Source organism: Vidua macroura, chromosome 14 (assembly GCF_024509145.1).
Source record: "Vidua macroura isolate BioBank_ID:100142 chromosome 14, ASM2450914v1, whole genome shotgun sequence".
Lineage (NCBI taxonomy): Eukaryota > Metazoa > Chordata > Aves > Passeriformes > Viduidae > Vidua > Vidua macroura.
The window spans coordinates 7,377,843-7,398,817 of record NC_071584.1 but is presented as its reverse complement, the minus strand read 5'-3'; the positions used below and the strand labels follow the sequence as shown (position 1 = coordinate 7,398,817).

Genomic DNA, 20,975 nt, shown 5'->3' with positions numbered 1-20,975 from the left:
AGCATTATTGTACAGAAGAAGCTTTTTCACAGACTCCTTGACTTTGACAATTACACTTATTGTAATTTTTTCATCTCTCCTGTCCTTCTTGACAGATCCTGCATGATTATTTTATCCATTATGTGACCTTCTTACTTGACATTCCTTTGTCATTGCTCCAAATCCAGGCACAAAGAATTGAAGAAGGCTGGGATGTAGAGGAAGGGAGAGGCCAGGATTGTTACCCAGAGCTCCCAAAGCAGGTGTGCCTGGGCAGGTCTGGGCTCTAGCACTGCAGCTAAGATAATTGCATTGCATGTCTATTTAAATGCTAAAGAATAACACACGTGCACACACCCTCCTCATGGGTTAAACTGTCTTTCATTCATAGTAGCAAGGTGACATATAACTCTTTCTTATACTCAGGCTGGAAGTTGTGGTTGAAAATCCCCACTCCCAATACCCCCAGCCCCCATTACAGACTTTACTGGGTTTCTCCTAGTGAGTAGTATGCTTTATAATTTTATTGTTTTCATGTATTTAAATCTAATGTCAGTCTAGATACTAATTTTATTTTCCTGTTTAATTTATTCTCCAGATTCTCTGGCCTTCAGTCAATGCACTGAGTGATTAAATTATTATCCCAGTAATGAGATTTGACACAATCTATGCCAGTTACCTGTGTGACCTGCTAAGTAGGTTAATTGGCAACCCTGAATAATTATCACCCACCTCATCTTGCTGACTGAGAGTCTGACAATAAATGAAACATAAAAATGCTGAAAATGACACACCATTTTTAATTTCAACTTCTGAATTGTTTCAAAGAAACCTTTTACCTAGTAGCTTATTAATAAAATTCAGCAATTGAAAAAATAGCTGTGACCATACTGGTTTTATTTATATGTGTATGTTTGCTCTTGTGCTTCAGCACAGCTTCCTAGAGTAAAAAGAACTCTGTGACATATTAGATGAACAGATCCTTCTATTCTGCAAATTGCTTATATAAGTGAATTGTTGCATCCTCAGAGACACTGCTGAAAAGCGAGGAAAATTCAAGAAGTCAAAGTGATATTTGTGGTGACATTGCAAGAATTATGTTTTAATGCTTTTCTGTGAAACCTTGAGAACTAAAATTAACTTTATTGTTTAATGAAATCTGTGATCCTTCTATTCCCATTTCCCAGGAAAGAGAGTTAAGAAAAATAAATATGGTACCTGGTGATGCTGACTTGTATTGTGTATCTAATCTTTTCTACTTTGTTCTTTTCTGAAAAGCCAGGATGGTATTTCTTTCTGCCCTAGAAAATGTAAGATTGGAGCTTAGAGAGGAAAAAGAATGGACTCCTATGGATGAAAAGATGAGTTAAAATTTAAGCTTGTGGTCTTTTCACAAGATAATCAGCTCAAATTAATGGTTCAGAACCACAGATTTAGTCAGACTGCTTCCAATATCATTCCTCTGCCCTGGCCAGAAATCACAGCAAAACTTGGGGTAGAAAGAACAATCAAAGAATTCATTTCTTGTTATAGCAGTTAATGACTGCAACACAAAGTGCCTTCAGAGAGGCACTTTGGAGAGGGGAGCTGCTCTGCCCTGTCCTCAGGCACTCCTGTGGCACAGCTGGTGGTCCTGAGCTGGTCCTTTTCCACTGGGACCCTGCAGCCTGCAAGCACAGGCACCACTGATGGAACCACACAAATAAGTATTAAAGGCATGATAATTTTGGCCCAATTAGATCAGGTTATCATGTGCCATGTCCAAAATTTCAGCATGGTTTTCCATTAAATAAAAGCTTGCAACATCCAAACGTCCCATCCCTCTGGCTGCCATTGACATTCCTCTTTTTCAGCCTCTGTGTTTGCAAAAATAGTTTCCATTTCTAAGCTCATTCCATTATGGAAAGCAGAGTGTGCAGTTTGCTGTGTCCAGAATGGATTCTTCAGGTAGATAACCCATCCAAAGCCATTCCATCTTTCATTTTGTTGTCTTACAGGCTTTCAAGTGGGGTGATACAATTCAAGAGAGGATACTGATGAAATCACACTCAAACCTGAGTCTGAACAAGTCAGCAGAGCTCAGCTTTTGGGAGTGAGTCATGTTAAAACCAAGCATATGCTCAAGTGTTTTGCTGGATCGTGGCCATATTGCACTATAATGACCTAAATGGATTTACTCCCCAGACAAATTTACCCTTTGCTTTCCTCCTGCCCACACATACATTTGCACCTCAATCAATCACTTATATCTCCTTCTATTTCCTGCATCCTACTTTTATGAAAAACTCTATGACTTGTTTAATCTCTTCTAAGCATGGCTTTATTTCCTCTTTGTTTCCTTGATAATTCATCATCAGGGCTTTTTTGCCCCTATTTTTTCTCCCCCAAAGGTTTTCAATTTTACTGTAGAAATTTAATAAAAACAAAATTGTTAAGGCTTGTTAAAGAAGCTGTGCTGTCTCTTTGTGCTCCTTCATGTAAACCACTTCCTCCCCATATAAAGATAAAGGTGTTGAAGATGCACATCAGGTAAACTACTGTCTGCAAATGGTAAAAATAACATTCTGCAACTCTCTTTCTGTGGATCTTTTTTTCTGACATGTGGTCTTTATGTCTAAAATTATAGGCGTTCAGATGTCAGGTAGCAGGAGAGAAAAAAATAAAATAGAAGAGGTATTGTAGCAAAATATCAAAGAACTGATGTATTGGTGGTAGTTATAAGGTGTTTTATTTCTCAAGAACTGCCCAACTTTATAAGTTTTTTATCATACCTGATAGAAAATTAAGGGCTCCTGATATTTTGCAATTCGTTACCCATTGCTTGTTGATTACATAATTGTTTTTGAATGGAGGAGCACTGTGAGATCCTGTGAGAAGCTAAGCTGACATGACTTCTGTCTTTCCTTTTTATTACGATAGTCAATAGCTTAGTTGTAAGGAACAGAATTGCTCTTTGTGACTGTATTAGACATTCTTCTGGGAGAGCTAGCTAAAATTTGAGAGCAGAAAAGCATTTCTGGAAAAAAAGAAACAAAAAACCCCCAACCCAGCATGCCAGACAAATCAATAAGTGGATGGAGCCGAGTCTGGGACTTTGGGGTTGGGTAAGAACCTAAATCAAGACACTATTAACTCTGCAAAGCCTATATTTTTAGGGGTGCCTATATTAAAACCAATATTGCTTTCCTGCTTTATTTGATAACTTCTATGCCTTTGTGCAAGCAAATCCATTTTACAGTTGTATTTCTTTTCTTGAGCTAAAGTCTTCTCTTTGTTTATGTGTGACCTGTGTACTGTGTCTCTGTGTAAATTAACAAAAGGTGGATTGTGTGTGATATCCGTCACCAGTGTTCTCCAGTGTTGACATTTGTAAAGGAAATGAAATATCTCTGTAAATTCTTTGCTGCATAATTTATGCACAACTCCTATATGTGAATTCTCTACAAGCTGCTCATCATTACCTCAGGAATAACTGTTTTATTTTCTGGAAAAAGGATATAAGCATACATTGATCATCAGAATGTGAGAGCATAAACAGTGGGCTTTAATGATCTAATGCTTTGCATTTATGCAGTATCCCATCCAAGATCTTCTTATTGTATCCAATGTATCCAATATCACGTTATTTAAATGCGTCCCAGCTTTGTGAAAGGTAGATTTTGAACTCCTGTTTTACAGATAAAGCTGCAAGGACAATTGAAGTTTTACCTGTTTGTGCTTTAAGTTAGGCAAGAATCTTGTGCTTGTGCACTTGGCTAAAGTGTTTGGACTGGTCCTGACTGTTTGGTAAGCTCATCCAGGCTTAATATTTTAAGAAAAGTTATATTGTTCATGAATGATTTGTAATCTTGAATGATTGTTCTGGACTGTTGTTCAGAACTAGTTGTCATCTCAAAATTAACCCAGTGAAAGCCTGTCTCTTTGTGCACCTGCCTATATAGACTTGCTCTAAATAAATCTAAAAATGAGACTTATACATCTTTGATAATTTAGAGTGGAGTTGATGCAGTGTTAGGTTCTATAAAGCCACTGAAAATTCTGAACCTGGTCTCCAAAGTTAAGCCATCAATCACACCATACCCAGTCCCCCTGCATTCTGCAGGCTTTGGAATTAAAAAGCATTCCTAAAATTTTACTTAACTGGTTTTTGGGGCAAAATCTCTTCATTCCCAGTGAGCTCCTTGTGTTAGAAAAATGCATCCATTGCAGGTAACACTTCCTCTGATTTTTGATTGTGCTACCAGCCTTGCCTTATCTATCTCATAAGTACTCTGTGTGTGGTATTTATGAAATATTATCCAGGTATGATATTTAATCTCTTTACAGGACAGTAAAAAACACAGTGCACTTACTCAGCAATTCCATATGAATTGTGCTTCTGTGATCCGATTTTCTGCCTCTTGATACCACCAAATTATTACTTCAGCAAAACTCTCTGCAGTGCCAACACACACACAGATGAAGTCATAATAGCAGTTCATTTTACACATGCATATGCACAATCCTCCAAATGGTGCTCCTAAGAATAGAGGTTTGAAAATCTCCTTGATAACATGAGTGTGAAAGGGGTTTTTGTACAATCAATACTTACATTTCGCTTGCTGCTTGGTATTGATTGCATCTCCTTCTGCAGGGTATAATGTATATTTAACTGTATAAAATAAGTATATTAATTACTGGACCTGTGCTTCCAATAAAATGAAAATTCTGAATTAATAGCTGTATTTTCCTTTTCTTTTTTTTGATATGTTTAATATCTCAGAGTTAACATCAAAATTCTTCCTGAGTTTAAAGAAATAAATTCAGTCTTCTGGGTAAAACAATCCCTATAGGACTGGTGAAATTCAAGTTTTAAAATTGTATGCACTGTAAAATATGGTTCACTGCAGAATGATAAAATGTTTAAGAATAAATAGGTAGGATATAAAAGTATATGAGAGACTGAACATTGCCTAAAAATATGTGTTTGTAATTGTGGTTTAGGTAAATTGTAGAGGTAGGAAAAATTAAGTGGTTTATAGCTATATAGTAATGATCCTTGATAATGAAGCATGCATTGCAGGTAGAGATGAGAAGTGTAATGATCACATGTTTTCCTGATGGATTCCTTTATAAACCTTTTGGGGAATATGTCACATCATGGTGTGTTTCCACAGGGTACTGAAAGTGCAGAAACTCTCTTCACAAAGGAAAACCTGCATGGGCAGCCACCCTGGTCTCCTACAGTTTGCCCCTGAGACAAAATTTGCTCAAGGAACGTTTCAGTAAGAAGGCAGATTTGATGCCAGTCCCACATAACAAGGGTATGGGTAAAAAAAAATAACATGTCAGGTTCCTCTGCCCCACACTGGATACCAGTTATTGCCACATGTGTGCCACCTCTGCATTTTGTGGGGCCATTTCTATGAGGCAGATCAATGGATTGATCCCTGTTAAAAGTAAGCAGGCAAAAAGATCAATTGATACACTGAAAGTAATTTCATAAAATACATCAATTTGCACCAATAAAGGAGCAATTAAAAACTGGTGGGTAATCTCACCCTTAGGGCCTGAAAAAAATAGACCTGTGCTGATGTGAAACAGCATGATTTCAATAAATAACAACTGTCAATCATTCTTTTGTTTGCAGTTTAGGAATCCCTTTAGTTCCTGAGAATACAAAAGAAGCCAAATAGCAAACAAGATATCTTTACTGTGCTTTTCATATAAGTAAACAATCTGGACTGAGCAGGGCACTCTCCAGCTTTATTTAACAACTGCTAAGAGTAGAAAATAGCTGTAACTCTAATGAACACCTTTTAACTACAATCAATTTCATCTTCTGAGGTCTTCATGACAGATAAAGAGCAAATTACTGGTACACATTAACAACTTGAGAAGCAAATAGTCCAATTAAAATATTTTGCCAGTGTTCATAAACCATTGCTTCCCAGAACTCCATCCCTGTCAAATAAATAACTTTTTGTTCCCTATTAAATACAGAGAGCACAGGTTACTATGGTGATCAACAGAACACAGAATAAACTCTGCTTCTTCATAACTGCCACATTCTAGAGGAAAAAAATATCTGAACATCAGCTTGCAGTTTCAAGCTGAATCTCTGAAAAATATTTTGAGACAACAAAATGATTTTACGACGTCCAAGTAACACTGGGTGATGTATCATAAAAATGGAAGTGTTGCAGCAGAGTTCCCCTTCAAATAAGAGTGTTTCTAGTCTGAAACATTTCAAAACTCAGGATCACAAGCCTTAGGACTTTTTGTCTTTTTATTCTAATCAATGAAACGTATAGAACTGTGCTGGAATGCTATGGGCCATATTGCTGTGCACGAACATCTCCATCTGGGTCAGGGACACCCTGGCCTTTGCCTCTTGTGCTTTGTGTGCCAGTTGTTTACAACCCCATTTACTCTGTGGTTTATGTTCAAAGGCTCAATCATTGACATTGGGCATCCACTGAGCAGAGACTGCTTTGATGCCAGTTTTGGAGGCTTCACTCTTTTGATAAGTATGACTCCCATGTTTTAATTGCACTTGTATTAGTTGTTGACTTTTCACTACCAAGCCTTAAAAAGCAATGAAGTAGCATTTACATCTGCTTTCTTAGTAATCTCTCTTTCATATTTGTTATCAAGAATACTTTAGATTATATACCATTTGTTTTTACATATTTCATCTTCTTCTAGCCTCAGTATCACATCAGATCTGCAAAATATCCAAATTAATTACACAGAAAGGTCACCCAGTAGCTTGCATGCTGACCTTCAGAACAAAACACTGCCAAGTCCCCAAAATCTCCATTTACATTCATTGAGACATGAAGAGCAGCATTGAGATGGGTTTCTCTTTTATCCTACTCTATCCATTCACACTGCTAAATAAGAGTATCCCTTCTGCTACCCCTGATATGGTTTTGAGAGGGATAATAACCTACTTTTTAATTGTAGGGCTGCACAAGGGACAAAGTGAAAGTGATTAAAAAAAATTGTGGTCCATTGTAAGATGCTTCTAAGTACACTCTGGAGGTTTGAAGCCCTACACAGTTATTATCTAGCTGGACTCTTTGCATCAGTTTTATTTCTAGTCCCAAGCATTTACTTCCCAGACATTCATGGTAGTGAATTTAAGTCACGCAAACCTTGTGCAGCATGAAAGTCATCTCCAGCCTTTACAGCTCAAAAGGACATGCCTGTAGGTTCACAGATATAGGAAGCCATTCCCTCAAAAGGGTTGAAAGCAGGAGATTCAAAGGCTAGTAAAATCCAGAGCCACAACTTTCATCATTTGATGATGGCACAGAGGACATTTCCTTCCCAGCTGAATCATGCTCAGCACTCCCCATTCTCAGATGGGGGAGCTCCCCTTTGATACCTGGCAGAGAATTGCAGACTCTGGTATCTTCCACATATCTGAGCTGGGGAGGGGGAGGGAGAGAGAGACAGAGGAAAAGAGGTAATATCTTTACATTTCATATTACTGGCAGCCTTTTCTGGGTTTCTTAAGGACTTTGGAAAAAAATAAAAATAAAGTTTTGGGGTATTTTTTTTCTTAGAGGCATGTTGCAATGCAAAGAAAAATAAATTCAGCAAAACCATCTGATTTATGCCTTAGATTAAGCCTTATAATTTGTAGAAGATATGAACCCAGTAACTCAGAAGGTAACAAGCATCCCTGTTATTCTGCATGCATGTGTTATAAAGTAGATCTTATTTTTAACCTTTAACTGATTTAACTAATTTTGTCACTCTTGTGTCATTCTCTTAACCCATCACTTCTGCCCAGCATGGCTGCCTGTTGTCTTTAAAATGTCATATTAAATATCATCAGCATTTGTAATCTTCTGGACAGAACATTTAAAGTTGAAATAGTTGGTGTCAATATATATAGACATTGAAATGGAGCTTATTCAATAAAAATCTATATGGACAATTAGTGCAGTACCAGCTCTTCTCTAACCCAGATGTCATTCTGCATTATGGCCTGGCTGGTATTACTGCATCACAACTAAGCCATAACTTCTAAAAGTAACAGGCATTTCAAATTCACCTTGATTAAAAAAATAAAAATTAAAAAATCCACAAAACTTTGTTGCCCACTAACAGCTTTCAATAAAGGGCTCTATCTCTTATGTGTATGACTAATATCTCTGTACGCCTAATAAATTCTGTGACAACAGTCTAATCACTCCTGCTAACTGTGGGTTTTGAACTGAAGAAACGCCCGGATAATGGAGACCTGAAGAATTGCAGACACTAAATCTCCTCTTTTGTCTCACAAGCAGCAGCCTTTTATGGGATGAGTATGCCGAACTTGTGTCGATACAGATGCTTGTGTAATGCTCTGACTGTGCCTCCTTAAGCAATATTCTGCATAAATATTTATGCATGCTTATTTTTACCTGGCATGATCATGGAAACCAAGTACAGTAAGTATATGAGCATGCCCAGAAATGACTCAGTTTTCATCTCAGAAAGCAATCCAGTAATTTTTCCCATGTTACTCCAACATTAATAAAACTTAAAGTAATCAACAACTATTATCTTTACCAAACTGTAGACAAGAACACATGCTTAAAACCCTGGATTAAATTTTACATCCAGTTCTAAGGTTTGCTGCTGTTCTGTTCTTATTGAATTTGAGCAGGAGATTTGTCCTTCCAACTCTGCCACTGAACAAATCTGAAATTACCCAGCTGGACAGGCTGCACGTGAGAATGACAGGATTACACATCATGGTTAATGAGATGGGAGGGCCATTAACAAAAATCTGGATCAGTTTGACCACACTATCTACAGGGGCTGCTGTTATTAATTTTTGCTCTGAATTATGTTCTCCAGCATAAATTATAGGGGAAGAAAATAATAAAGAATACTACTATACTATTTGATGGGGCAAGCTGGTGCCCTATTGAGAGATTTCAATAACAGTGATTTCTTACCAGGGATGAGCTTCAAAGCAAGGGCTGTGCACACTCTTTCAGGTAGAGAAATCAATGCTTTTTGGAAAGCTCAGCCAGCTGCTGAGACTTGAGCTCAATGTGGGCTTGCTATAAATGAAGATATAGATAGATGCACCAAAGTTTTTAGGCAGACCCCCTCAGCCTTTGTAACTTCCCATGTCAAAGCAGGTGCTGACACAGGCCCAGGATGAAAATGCTTTAACAATGACTTTCCATTCAGGAACTTCAGCTTAAGAGTCACACAAACTGTGAGGGTGAAATGCAGGTGCTGGTGCCTTAGACCGTGGCTTTGGCTGTTGTGTGCAGGATGCTGGCTGTGTTCAGCACCACAGCTCCCATGGGCAAGCACGGCAAGTGTCTGCTCTGCTGGCTCTGCCTCCAGCAGCCCAAGGGACTGTTTGCTTCTCCTGCCATGGGTCAGCCTTTCTGTCCAGCCTCCTCCCTTCTCCCTACTCAAAGATCACAGGCTGCAGTTCTGTCAGTGCTTCACTAGCCCAGAAAAGCCAAGACAAAGGGGATGGAGTTTTGCTTCCCTGCTCATTTGGTGTTGATCCCTTGAGGAACTTGGAAGTGGTGTTATCCTAAAAGGTACATTTGCTGTCTGAGTGTACACTGCTGGGCCTTCAGGAATCAGTCATGACAACTTTTTCTCTAGAGTTGCTCTGTGAGGAGTCACGTTTTTAGTTTGAGTGATAGGAATGTTTTTTTCCCCCTCCTTATTTAGTTTATAAGTCCCTCTAAACTTTTGTCATACATAAATTTTATTCCTTATTTTCATCAAGAGTTCTTTCAATGACCATTTGAACTTTTCCCTAGCTTATGAATCAAAAATTATGCCCCAAGTTGTTGTTGTGGCCCGAGGCAGGGATGTTGCACCAATCAGCATTTCCAGTATCCTGGATCTCAGGATAACACTCCCACACAACCCACACCCACACCCTTACATCTGTCCTTCATTTTGTTTTTGTTCTGTACCACTCATTGTTCTTAGGTGGGAAGGGAACTTTTTTTTTTCCTTTCCTTCGCCATTTGCAAGGTGTTTGAGCCTCTATTCATCAGGAGCTCAGGAGAAACTTAGCTCTTACACAAGATTCTTACACCAGGTATCAAGACTTAGGCCACTGGTTTCCCAGAAACCAAGAGCCCTGGAGCGTGGATCTGCCTGAGCCCACTCTCTACCTGTGAGCACCCACACATGGGTGTTACAATGAAGTGCCTCTCCCAGGGCAGCTGGCATGGCCACACAGCACATTGGCCAAGCTGCAGCTCACGCCTGGAGCAAACCCAAAGAGTTCCCTTCTGTTTCACTCCTTCCCCAGGGACTTGGTACCACAGAGACACCAAAGGGCATTTCCTTGAGCACTCAGTAAGTTTAAAGCTTGTTCCTTAACTCTGTGGTGGAATAAGTGCACTTAGAACAGTTTTGTTGGAGTGTCTTGCAGCCTAATTTTTATTCCTTGCCAATGCATGGAATGTTTAGCCAAGTAAAGCAGAAAAGTGTCTTCAATTTTTTTTCACAGCAACTCCCCTGTAGTAAAAACTCTCTCAAAATAGCTGGATGGTTCAAAACCTTCCCACTGCAGGTAACACCTGCAAAAAATAAAAACATCCTCTTTTCCTTCTTACATACAAATAATTTTTGTTGTATTTCACATTATTTTGATCAAGAATGAAAGTTTCTTCTCTAAAAGGTAATTTAAAGGCAATTAGAGATAAATGCTATCAAAAATTCTATTAAAAATGATGGAAGCTCCAATTTTATACTGCCAATTTTAGAATACTTAAATTAAAAAAAAGGTAAGTGCAAAGTCTGTACCCAAAGAAATTACATTTTAAGAGTGAAACTAATAATATATCTATTTTGTTTTAAACATTAATTCACTAAGGATGAGTTTCACCATGAGTACAACGTTCTGCAATCATTATATTAAACTCCAGTGAATGCCTCCTTCCTGCTTTGTAGGAACTCATGTTGATACAGAAAGAGGAAAAGAAGAAACAGTTTCTGGAGAGATCTGTCTATATGGAGAGCTGAATTTAATTAATTGGAAGCTCATTTATTACTGAGCTATAACACTTCTGATAAGTTTGTAGGGAACATCCCAATAAACACTCTACTGCTCTTGAAGCAGGAAATAATTAACTTTCAGTTCTGACCAAAATAAAGAAAAGTAGTCCTGGCAGAAGGAGAATCTGAACTTCTGCTTCCAAACACCATAATATACTTAGCAAAACTTTAAAAAAAAGAGAGGTGAATGGAGTCAGATCTTGAGAGCCCATCAAATGGTGCATTTTTGAGGTTGTTTCCTTGCAGTTTCTTGAGCAGAGGGTCTGAACAGGATGCCCAGAGCTCAGCTGTGCCTGCTGGGAGGAACTGGTAGCTCCTGCATGGTGCTGTATAGGTGGGGCCTCGATGCTGGAGCCCCTGGGGACTGGGAAGCAGCCTCCCCAACCTCCTCTCCTGCCCTGACTGGCATAGACTAAGGTGCATTTTTTCTCAGTTTTCCCACATTCCTTGGTAAGCAGCTCAGAAGTCAGTTCAGTGCCAGTTCTATTAACTCCTGCCTGATACTAAAGGCACGCCGTAGACTCTGGATCCCAAATTAGTTTCAGCTTTGCTCTGCTTCTCTTGTAGGCAAGATGGTAGAATAATATTCAGGATTATTTTTGATGAAGGTTAGGTGGGAAATGATTGATCTACAATAAAGACGATGAATTATGTGATATCAAGGAAAGTAATCTATATGAAGATGTTGATTTTATATTATTCTCACATACCTGTCACTTATTTATCCAGGGCATGTAAAAGTCAGAGAAGAGCCTACATAAAAATGCATATCCATGCAAGAAGTAGAGATAATCTTTCCTTAAAGAGAAAAACAATTTTTTTAACTGCTGCTTATTTCCCTTCTAGTTTTGACACATTTTCCATTTGGTAAGGAACTAAAGAAGTTCCAAAAGAAGTCCTGACATATTTCCTAAGAGTCATTTTTCTTCAGTGCCTGTCTTGGTTTTATGATGTGCTACATCACTCCAGGACAGCTGGGTACAGCAGTACAATTCCTCAGCACCTGCTGGATCAGGCTGCTGTGTGGCACACACTTGGCTGTAGCTCACAGCTCTGACATTCTGACACAGCCCCACAGGATTTAGGGCTTTGAGGACCCTGTCAGAGAAGGGGTATTTATGTCCAGAGGAGAGGAAGGGCTGTCGATGAGCAGGTTTCTAAGGCATGGCTTTCACTTCCAACCCCAATCCATTTGCTTTTAGAGTCTCTGTGTGGAAATGTTCCAGTGAAGGCACCTTCTTGCCTCTGAGGTCAAATACATGTGTTATAACAGTGCTGGAATTAATATGAGCAGCCAGAAGGTCAGGAGGGAGCTCTTCACTACAGAAAGGGAAATATTATTAAACTCCTCCTTGGACAAGTGCTTTGGTTTCTTCCCAGGACCTGTGGGAGGGCCCTGATGCCAGGATCCTTCAGAGGCCCTGGTCTCAGTAATGTCACTTAGATGACACTTTCAAGGCAGCTTGAAAGTAACAATTGCTCCTTTGACCTGAGCATTCAGCCACACGTTCAGGACTTTGCAGGGTTTTCTGCTTAGAAGAAATATGTGTGCAACACCAGTAGCCCTTTGAAGCAGACCTGATGTTATTTTCAGAGAACACAGACCTATTTCCCTGAATGCTGAAGGAATCAAACAAGAAGAAGTATTGTCTTTGCTCTTGGATTCTGCCTCTTTATGCTGGTCTGCCAGGTTTGTAAAGGCTGCAAAGAGAATAAAAACGTGTTTTTATTCTCTCTCTCCAGCTTTTCTCAAGTCTGCATTACAGAGAGGTAAAGCTGTGGGTTCCCTGTCTCATTTGCCTATAGGTTTATGAGCACATTGCCTACACAATCACATTATCCTTTGCCTCTGTTAACAGAGGTCAAGTGTGATCCTCATGAAGCTTTGTTTTGTCAGGAAATGTGCTGACTCCACCACCTTTCATCACTGATGGTGGTTTTGCCCTCCAGTTTCAACTCAAAGCTGTTGCAAGAGTTATTAGAAGAGCTGTGCTGGACCACCAGTTACAAACCTGTTGAAAATAAATCCCCATACTGTGAAATTGAGGAGGTCCAGCAATCTGAACATGCCTGTTTTGCAGACTGACAATTTCCTTCAACTAGCAGGATTTTCTTCAAAGGCATTCAGTTTTTTCACACAGTTGTTTTCATTTGTTGGCGCTGAGACATTTAGCAACATTTCATCATGAAAAAAAATGAAAAAGCCAGCTGGGTCATATCCCTCACATTGAACTACCTTATATCTTTATTTTCAGAGTGTGAGAAAATGTGTGGTTTGGCTTTTTTTAAGTGAAAAACTGAGGTTATTCACATTCTGATCTGACTTTGGTATAGTAATAATCATGGCAACTTGAGGCTTTGCTGGATCACTGAAATAATTTTGGAGGTAAACATTTCTATTAATATACAGGTGCTGGTTTGTACTGTATTTCTATGCTAACACTTTATTATTACTCTGTGCCCAGCTTCACAGGTTGAAGCAGCACACTTTCCATGGTGGTGGTGGTGTAGTATGTTTTCTATTTCTAAATTTATATTTGAAGGAAACACTATAAAGAGGTGCATCAGTTCATGGCAAGGCATAGACAGTTTTGTTAGGGAAAAAAGCCTCTTACACTTGCAGTTTCTGAGCTGATGAAGTTTGAATCTGTTACCAAAAAATCCCCTCAACCCCATTTTCTAATTTATTTAATTTTTTATATGCAGCTGTGGTAGAAATGTGTTCTTTTTTGACAAAAGAGAAAGAAGATGAACATGTTTATATCACTGCTGCCCTCCCAACAGGTTGTAGCAGTCTATAGGACAGGTATTTTATTTGTTTTCATCTGAGGAAAATACTTAAAGAAGATATAACTTCCCGTGGTAATCTCAGCTGACTCTAAGGCAGTGGAGTTCTGGTGGGGTTGCAGCTCCATGTCCCCCTCCTGTGTATCTGGGATTTGGACAGACACCATTTGTATAACTCAGCATCCCCAAGCATCTGACATTGAATAGACAAGACAGAATCCCAATTTGAAGGGGAAATGTTGACTTTTGGTTCAACTCTTTAAGTAAGAAGTACCTGATTTGGCAATAAATCTTCTAACTAGCTTTTTTTACTTCATTAGCACTTTAACTATTAATCACTCTGACCCCAGACTATCCTGAACAGTCCTTGGATGACTGGTAGTGTGGAGGAATTGATTTGGCATAGGTTGGTAGTTAAGATTTTATTTTATTTTATTTTTTGTCAAGAAAATTCAATTTTTGCAGAGGTCTGCCTCTTCCCAGACAGGAAAAGTTCTGAGAAACTCAAAACCTGATGAAATTTACTTTGAGCTAAGAGGTCTATTGGACCCCATCTGATGAAACAAACTGAACAGCGGAACCAGGGGGTGGCTGTAAATAGCTCAGAAATCTTTACATCTGCCAGAGGCACTTGGCTGGAAATGCCACTTGCCAATTTTTTTCCAGTTCTCATTTAATTTCCCCTGAAAACCCAGTGCAGTTGTACTTTAAGTCATTTCTAGCGTTGAGATTGTGAAATTAATGAGAAATCATGCATTCTGGATACAAGAAAGTTGTGCATTAAGAACTCTCACACTATCAAGGTTTTAAGTTCTTTCTCCACACTTTTCCTTCCCAGGAATTTCCTACCATGGCTCCTCTTCCTCAGGCTACCAAGCCACTGCCCAGGCTTGGCCATGTCCAGTGCTTCTCTGAGTGGGCTGGTCTCTGTTTGGGTCCTCCCAGTGTGGAGCTCTGCTCCCTCTGCTCTGCCCTTTCTGTACCTCTGCATTTCCAGAGGTGGGGTTTTAGTGGTGACAGCTGTTTCTTCCACAGCTCATCCATTCACAGGAAATGCAGGGAGCCAGATTTAGTATGCATGTCAGAGGAATATTTCCCTTTGTAGCTGGCAGAGTGGAAGAGTGAGGTAGGATTAGTATTCTTGACCTGCACTAGTGTAGAGATGGAAAAATTCTTCACAAAATATAAGGCATGGAATTTAGTGGACAGTTGAGGGTCTATCTTAATTAATCTCTTTGCCAATTAAAAGATGGAAGTTCTAATTAAGATGACCCCAAAGCAATTATTCAGACTTGTGCATTTACATTAATTAGACTACCAAAGCATTAAGAGTAAGATTATGACTTGCAGATGGCAAAAAGTCAATTTTCCATTTTGAAGTACCTCACTACCTAATTTGTAATGAGGGAAGATGTCACAGTTCTTCCACCACTCCTACCACACCAGTTATTTTGTTTCCCTGTATTTCAGGTCTAAAATATAATCAAGAGGAGGGTGTTTGTGTTGAGGTGCTGTGGCACAACCTTCTTTCTGATGATGGGGAAGATTGATGTAGAAATATTCATTTGTTGTGTGAAGTGGAAATCTCCCAGGAGACAACTTCTTTTCACTCCTACTTAAATATTCACCAACACAATCAATTATGATATCACTAATGATATTTAGCACATGAATTTATGGTGTATTCTTTCCTAGAGCAAATTTCTTGATCCAGTTTCAGCTCACTTTCTTCCTTTGGAGCAAGAAGGCACTTGCTTCCTTTGGAGCCTCTGCCAAACTACACTACCGTGGCCAAGGAGTTTCAATTTCATCCATCACATTCCCAAAGTTCACTGACAAAAATAATCAGGACCAAGTATTTTCATATCATTCTTCATCAGTAATTTTAAAATATTATGCTACTTTTATGTGGATGAAGGTTTCTAAACTGTCAAACACCTTCAAAATGTTTCAAAGTGTTTGGATTTGGTGTCTATAATTGAGAATGACATTGTGTGATGCAGCATAGGCAAACCATATGCTTTTAAGCTGTTTTTACCTGTCAAATTTATATTTTGCCTGCTACAATGCTCTCTGTGTTTTAGCAAAAAGACAGTCAAAACAATCTGCAACTGAATTATTTTGGGAATGGAAAAATATTGTAAATAATATTTTCTACAGAGCCACCTGAGACAATATCATTTGACATTCAAACAATTTTAAAGAATGTATTATTGTTCTTGCAAAAAGAACTGGATAAAAATCAGGAAGGATTTGGAGTTCTGGATAGGTCCACCAGAATTTTTGCAGTTGTGAATGCCCAATTGATGCCCAGGAAAGAAGCAGGTAAGGAATCACAGAGATATTTCCCCTTAAAAAAGTGGAATTTACGTTAGCTGCAGGCTCCATACAAATATCCATCTGCCTTTGTTTCACACACTTCTTAAAGTCTCTGCTATATACATTTTCTTCTAAAATTTTCATCAATTAATACAAAACCATGCCCATTTTACATCTTCTAGTTACTCCAAACACTTAGATACATTTTCTTTTCTGTTTATCTCCTGTCCTGACCTAAAAAGTTGGTTTGGAATAAGGCAAAATAAAAGTAGATGGAGATTGGAGCAGACTTACTGATTAATCTTTGTGTGGTTCACTATAAACTGTTCTGAAAACCAAAAAGTAAATATGTTCACATTTAAAATGTCAAAAATGAACCAGTTCAAGATAGTATTAGACTGGGGGTATTATATCAATAGCAGAGCAGGAGAAGAAGATAATATTTTAGCTGGAGAATGCCTGGGAGGATATGGACTGTAGGATCTCTTTTGACCCAAGTAGTAAAATCAATATTTAATGGTTTTAGGATATTCTGATTCAGCAGGGAAAAAGAAATAGAAGAACTGTTGCATTTCTGCTTATTTATTAAAAATGTACAAATTCCATCATTCTGAGACAAGAATCCAGAAAGGTTGATTTTTCTGTTTGCAGCTCCAAACTTTATGCAGCTGCCACATTAACTCAAAAAACCTACTTCTTTAATCTGTTGTCAAGGTGAAACCCAGGTGTTGCTCAGACAGTACAAAAGAGCTGCTGCCTCACTCTGCCATCCACACAGGCACATTGATGCACAGCCTGCCCCAAAACACTGCAGTAACCCCAAAAAACCCTAAAACACAGCATATTGGATTTATTTGTGATAACTTACAATTGTCTTTGGCCATGGAAAGGATCTTAAATAAAAATTAAACCCACACATTTTGAAAGCTTTAATCCAGCCTGTAGACATAACCAAGAGCTGGAAGAGGAAATTTCCTATGGAAGCCACCAAGTTATTTGCCAAAGACAAAGCCATAATTAAACTTTCTTCTAAACAGTTAGATTGTCAGTTGGATATCAAATTCAGTCTGAATTCATTGGAGTGTGAAGAAAGTTGATTTTAGTACTGCTTTATCTGTATATTCTAACCAACCATCTTTAACTGTGGCATCTCTTCTGACATCTCCATAATGTGTGAGTGTGTGCATAAGTGTAAATACAAACTAGGCTTCTTATTGAATCTAGACAGTGGATAAAAATTCTCTGACTTGAAATTCTCAGTTGCATAATGGAAAATGCCACAAAGAGCTGGGATTTACTCTCCAGAAATATCTCACACTCTATTGAAAGACAGTCCGTTTTCAAAGACAATTTTTCAATTTTTTTATCCTGCACTTTTCTAAGATACGTGAATATATTTGGTTTTTTCCTCCTGCCTCTGATTGTAAAGTTCTGGTGCTACATTCAACTTCCCACCCTCATTTCCTGGAGTTGATGCTTCCACCCTGGGCATCTATGAGTAATGCCAAACAGAGAATTACCAGGGTTGCATAATACAGGGATGAGCTATTTCACAGTTGAATAGATCTAAGCTCTCCAGGCAAGAAGATAATAGAAGTTATGGCTATGAAGTGACTGAGTTCCTCCTTGGGAGGCAAAAAAATCTATCTTTACCCAAAGGTGAAGCAAAATATAGCAAACCGTGGCAGAATGCAATTGTATATATAATCGTCTCATGAAATTTTAACTCCTAGTGATGAAAGGATGAGAGGAAAAGAGAAAAAGAGAAAGAGAATAAATTAGGTTTACTATATCATCTATTATTTGACCTGATATGCTGGTCTTCTAAGAAGTGAAAAATCCCATTTATAGCAATTCACTATAAAAAGGAATATTGTCTTTATCTCATTGAACAATTTACTTACCAAAATTAAGGCACAGACACGCTCATTTTATAGCCCAGAATACCTTAGATCACCTGGTGAGCTCTACCAGTACAATTTTTTACAGTCTGCATTCAAAAACTGCCAATGGCCTTATGAAAAAAGTGCATTGGAACACTGCATCCTGCACAGGGAATCCTGTGGCTGTAAAGCAAGAGTAGAAAATATAATCACAGACAGAAAACTGAAAACAAGTCAAGAGTCAGACAAAAGGCCTGGCACAACTGTAACTTCCATGTCAAAGAGGTTAGTGAGCCACTAGGGGCTTTGTCTTGACTAGAGTTAGTTGCCTTAAACAAAGTTCTTTGACCAAGGGTAAGACACCCCCAAGCCTGGACTTGCAGCCCCCTGTTCTTCACGTCTCTGTGACCAGTGCCAAGGTCCCTTCAATGTTCTGTCCCACCAAGCCAGCCATGGGGTCTGACCCAAACAGCTTACTTGCCTAGATGACATCTCATATTGTGGCATTTTCAGCTTTGCATAAAAACAAAAAGAAGGAAATATTGGAAACACTCCTTTTCCCCCTCCCTAGCCCCCCAGGGCTTGTTTTTAGCAAGCAAAAAGCATCCAAACCTGTGTGTTCCATTTGTAGCTAATCATCGTAACAGGAACTACAGTGCATTGGTCATTTTTCTTGGAGCTTGCAGCACTTACGTATCATTTATATCTCTGGTCTTTCATACACCAACTTTCAAACAACCATTCACCACTGAGATATTCCATTAGTGTCATGCTGGGAATGGAATCTGTTTCTGGGTTTTGCAACTTGACTTTGCACCAGAGCCTCGTAGCTAGTCTTACTCTCAGGATTAGGGTTCCCTTGTAGTCGGAAGGAGAGGTGGGTGGGATGCAGTCCAGCACTTCCCTGCCCGTGCAGTTAAAGCTGCTGGACGAATTGTGACTCAGCCAGTGTTTTCTCCTTCTCCTTACTTGCATAAGGTGCAATTCACACCTGCCTGTTAAATAGCTCACTCCCTGTCATGGCGCAAAGAAGGAATTATCCAGCTCTTTGGCTCTTTGACCTGCCTCCTCTCTGAACCCATGATGGGCTCAGTGATACCATACCTGAGCAGCAGTCTAGGGAAAGGCAATTTGTCTCCCATAAATACCTCTGTTCAGCCAAACATGTGATAACAACAAAAAATGAATATGAAGTGGCTGAAATAATAATTATTTGAATCTTTCTCTGTTCTAATTTGAGGGTGAAGATGCACTTTTCAAATACTCAATGCAGAGAAGGGCAGGATTGATAACTGTGTCAGCCCTAAAGTGTTCTACTTCTATTTGAGACCTCATCTGGCATTTTCAGAGACTTTAGTGAAGTGTTGAACTACTAATCTCAGATCAAAAGGGTTAGAGACAAATCAGAACCCAGATTTCAGACTTATTTTGTAATTTTAAGAGTGGAAGATGTTGCATTGTTCTGTGCATTTATTGCTCTATAGTTTCAGAGGAGAAAGACAAACTTAAATCTTTTGATTAATACCCCAGTGATTTAACATTTACAGAACAGCATTGATCTCCATTCCCTTTGACCACTGAATCATATAGATTATATGTTTCAAACTTTGTATTTTTTTTTTTTTTCTGATTTTCAGTAGAATCTTTCTTTTCTCTCTCCCCTCAGGAGTGGGGTAATTAACGGGAAAGGGAATGACTCTGGAAGGCGCTGGCTGACTGTTCAGGAAGGGGAGGATGCAGTTCCTGTGGGGAGAGGGAGAACAGTGGGACCATGGGACTCTGATGAAGATAGGAGAGATGAACTGGCTGCTGATAACAGCAGGGAGGAACAGATGCTCACTAAAACACTTATTACTGTGCCGATGACCTGAGTTAGATGTAACAACGTCTTTATCAACACTTTTTTTTCTACCATGCACCTCATTTGCTCTTATTCACACACTAGTAAGGTGGAACAGAAGTGCCAGGACTAAAAAGAAAAGCAGTAGCCCTACAGGCTTTCTTTAGCTGCATTGTTTCCAAAGGCTTTTTGTGTTTTCCGGTAAGCAGCAGAGCGAGCTGCCTGCCATCTGGAGTGGCTTCCAGAATAGGAGACAAGTCAGAAATCCTCAGTCATATCAGGTAACATTCTGCAAGGGCTTTGCTGATCTTATGTCAGAGGAAGGTGTAATTCTAGGGCTAGTGTTAGAAGAATGTTGCCCAGAGTAAATCAGAAGGCAGTCTATCCTTATTAATAGTAACAAGTGAAGGCATGTCTAGAGGTTGCGTCCAGTTTAGCTGGAGTGAGGTGAGCCAAGCCTCAGTACAGCATTCCTTCCACACTACTGCAGAGGAGCTGCTCTGGTCACCCACTGAAACCCACCTCCCATACCCTCCCCTTTCCCTGCCTACCCAAGTGGGAGTAGAAAGCTGTGAAATCCAAAATGCAGCACTATATAACCACTTTACCTTACTGGAAATCATTATACAGAATAAAAGTAAGGTTGAGTTGGGTCCAAATTAACGGAGAAAGCATTGTCAAAATATATTCTGCAGTAATAAGGACAGAGAAAGAAAAAAACGACTTTTTGTTAGTTCCTATTTATTTAATGATAACATAAAATCTAAGCTGGCTATTTTGTGTGTCAGAAAGTAATGGTGCATGACCAATTTTTGCTCTTGTTAGAATTTTACCTTGTGGCTACATTCTGTTTGAGATTATTTCAAGGAATACTTTTATCATGTACAGGTTTTTCAAAGGTTTGTTCACTTATTGAACAAGTGAGAAAAGAAGGGAACTTTGTTTATCTAAAGTAACCTTCCAAGGAAATCAGGATTCTATACAGAACATTTAAAGCTGTATAGACCTTTGCAGTGACTATGATGGCATCCCATTCTTCCCAGTAATCTGCTGGAGAGCTCCCACTCTCCTGAAAGGCATTTCTGCCTCACAGACCCTTCCATTATTAGTTTTCAAAACAGCTCATGCAGTCAAGGGGA

General features: G+C 39.0%; 1 protein-coding gene across 1 annotated transcript in view; it reads left to right on the top strand.

Moving 5' to 3' along the window:
- LOC128814565 (mucin-1-like) overlaps positions 1–15,635 on the top strand; it is a 37,897-nt gene extending 22,262 nt beyond the window's left edge. Inside the window, exon 8 of the mRNA XM_053990510.1 lies at positions 15,490–15,635. Coding sequence (XP_053846485.1) covers positions 15,490–15,630 — 141 coding nt within the window. The 3' untranslated portion in view covers positions 15,631–15,635. The remainder of the gene's footprint in view (positions 1–15,489) is intronic.
- Positions 15,636–20,975: the final 5,340 nt, after the last annotated feature.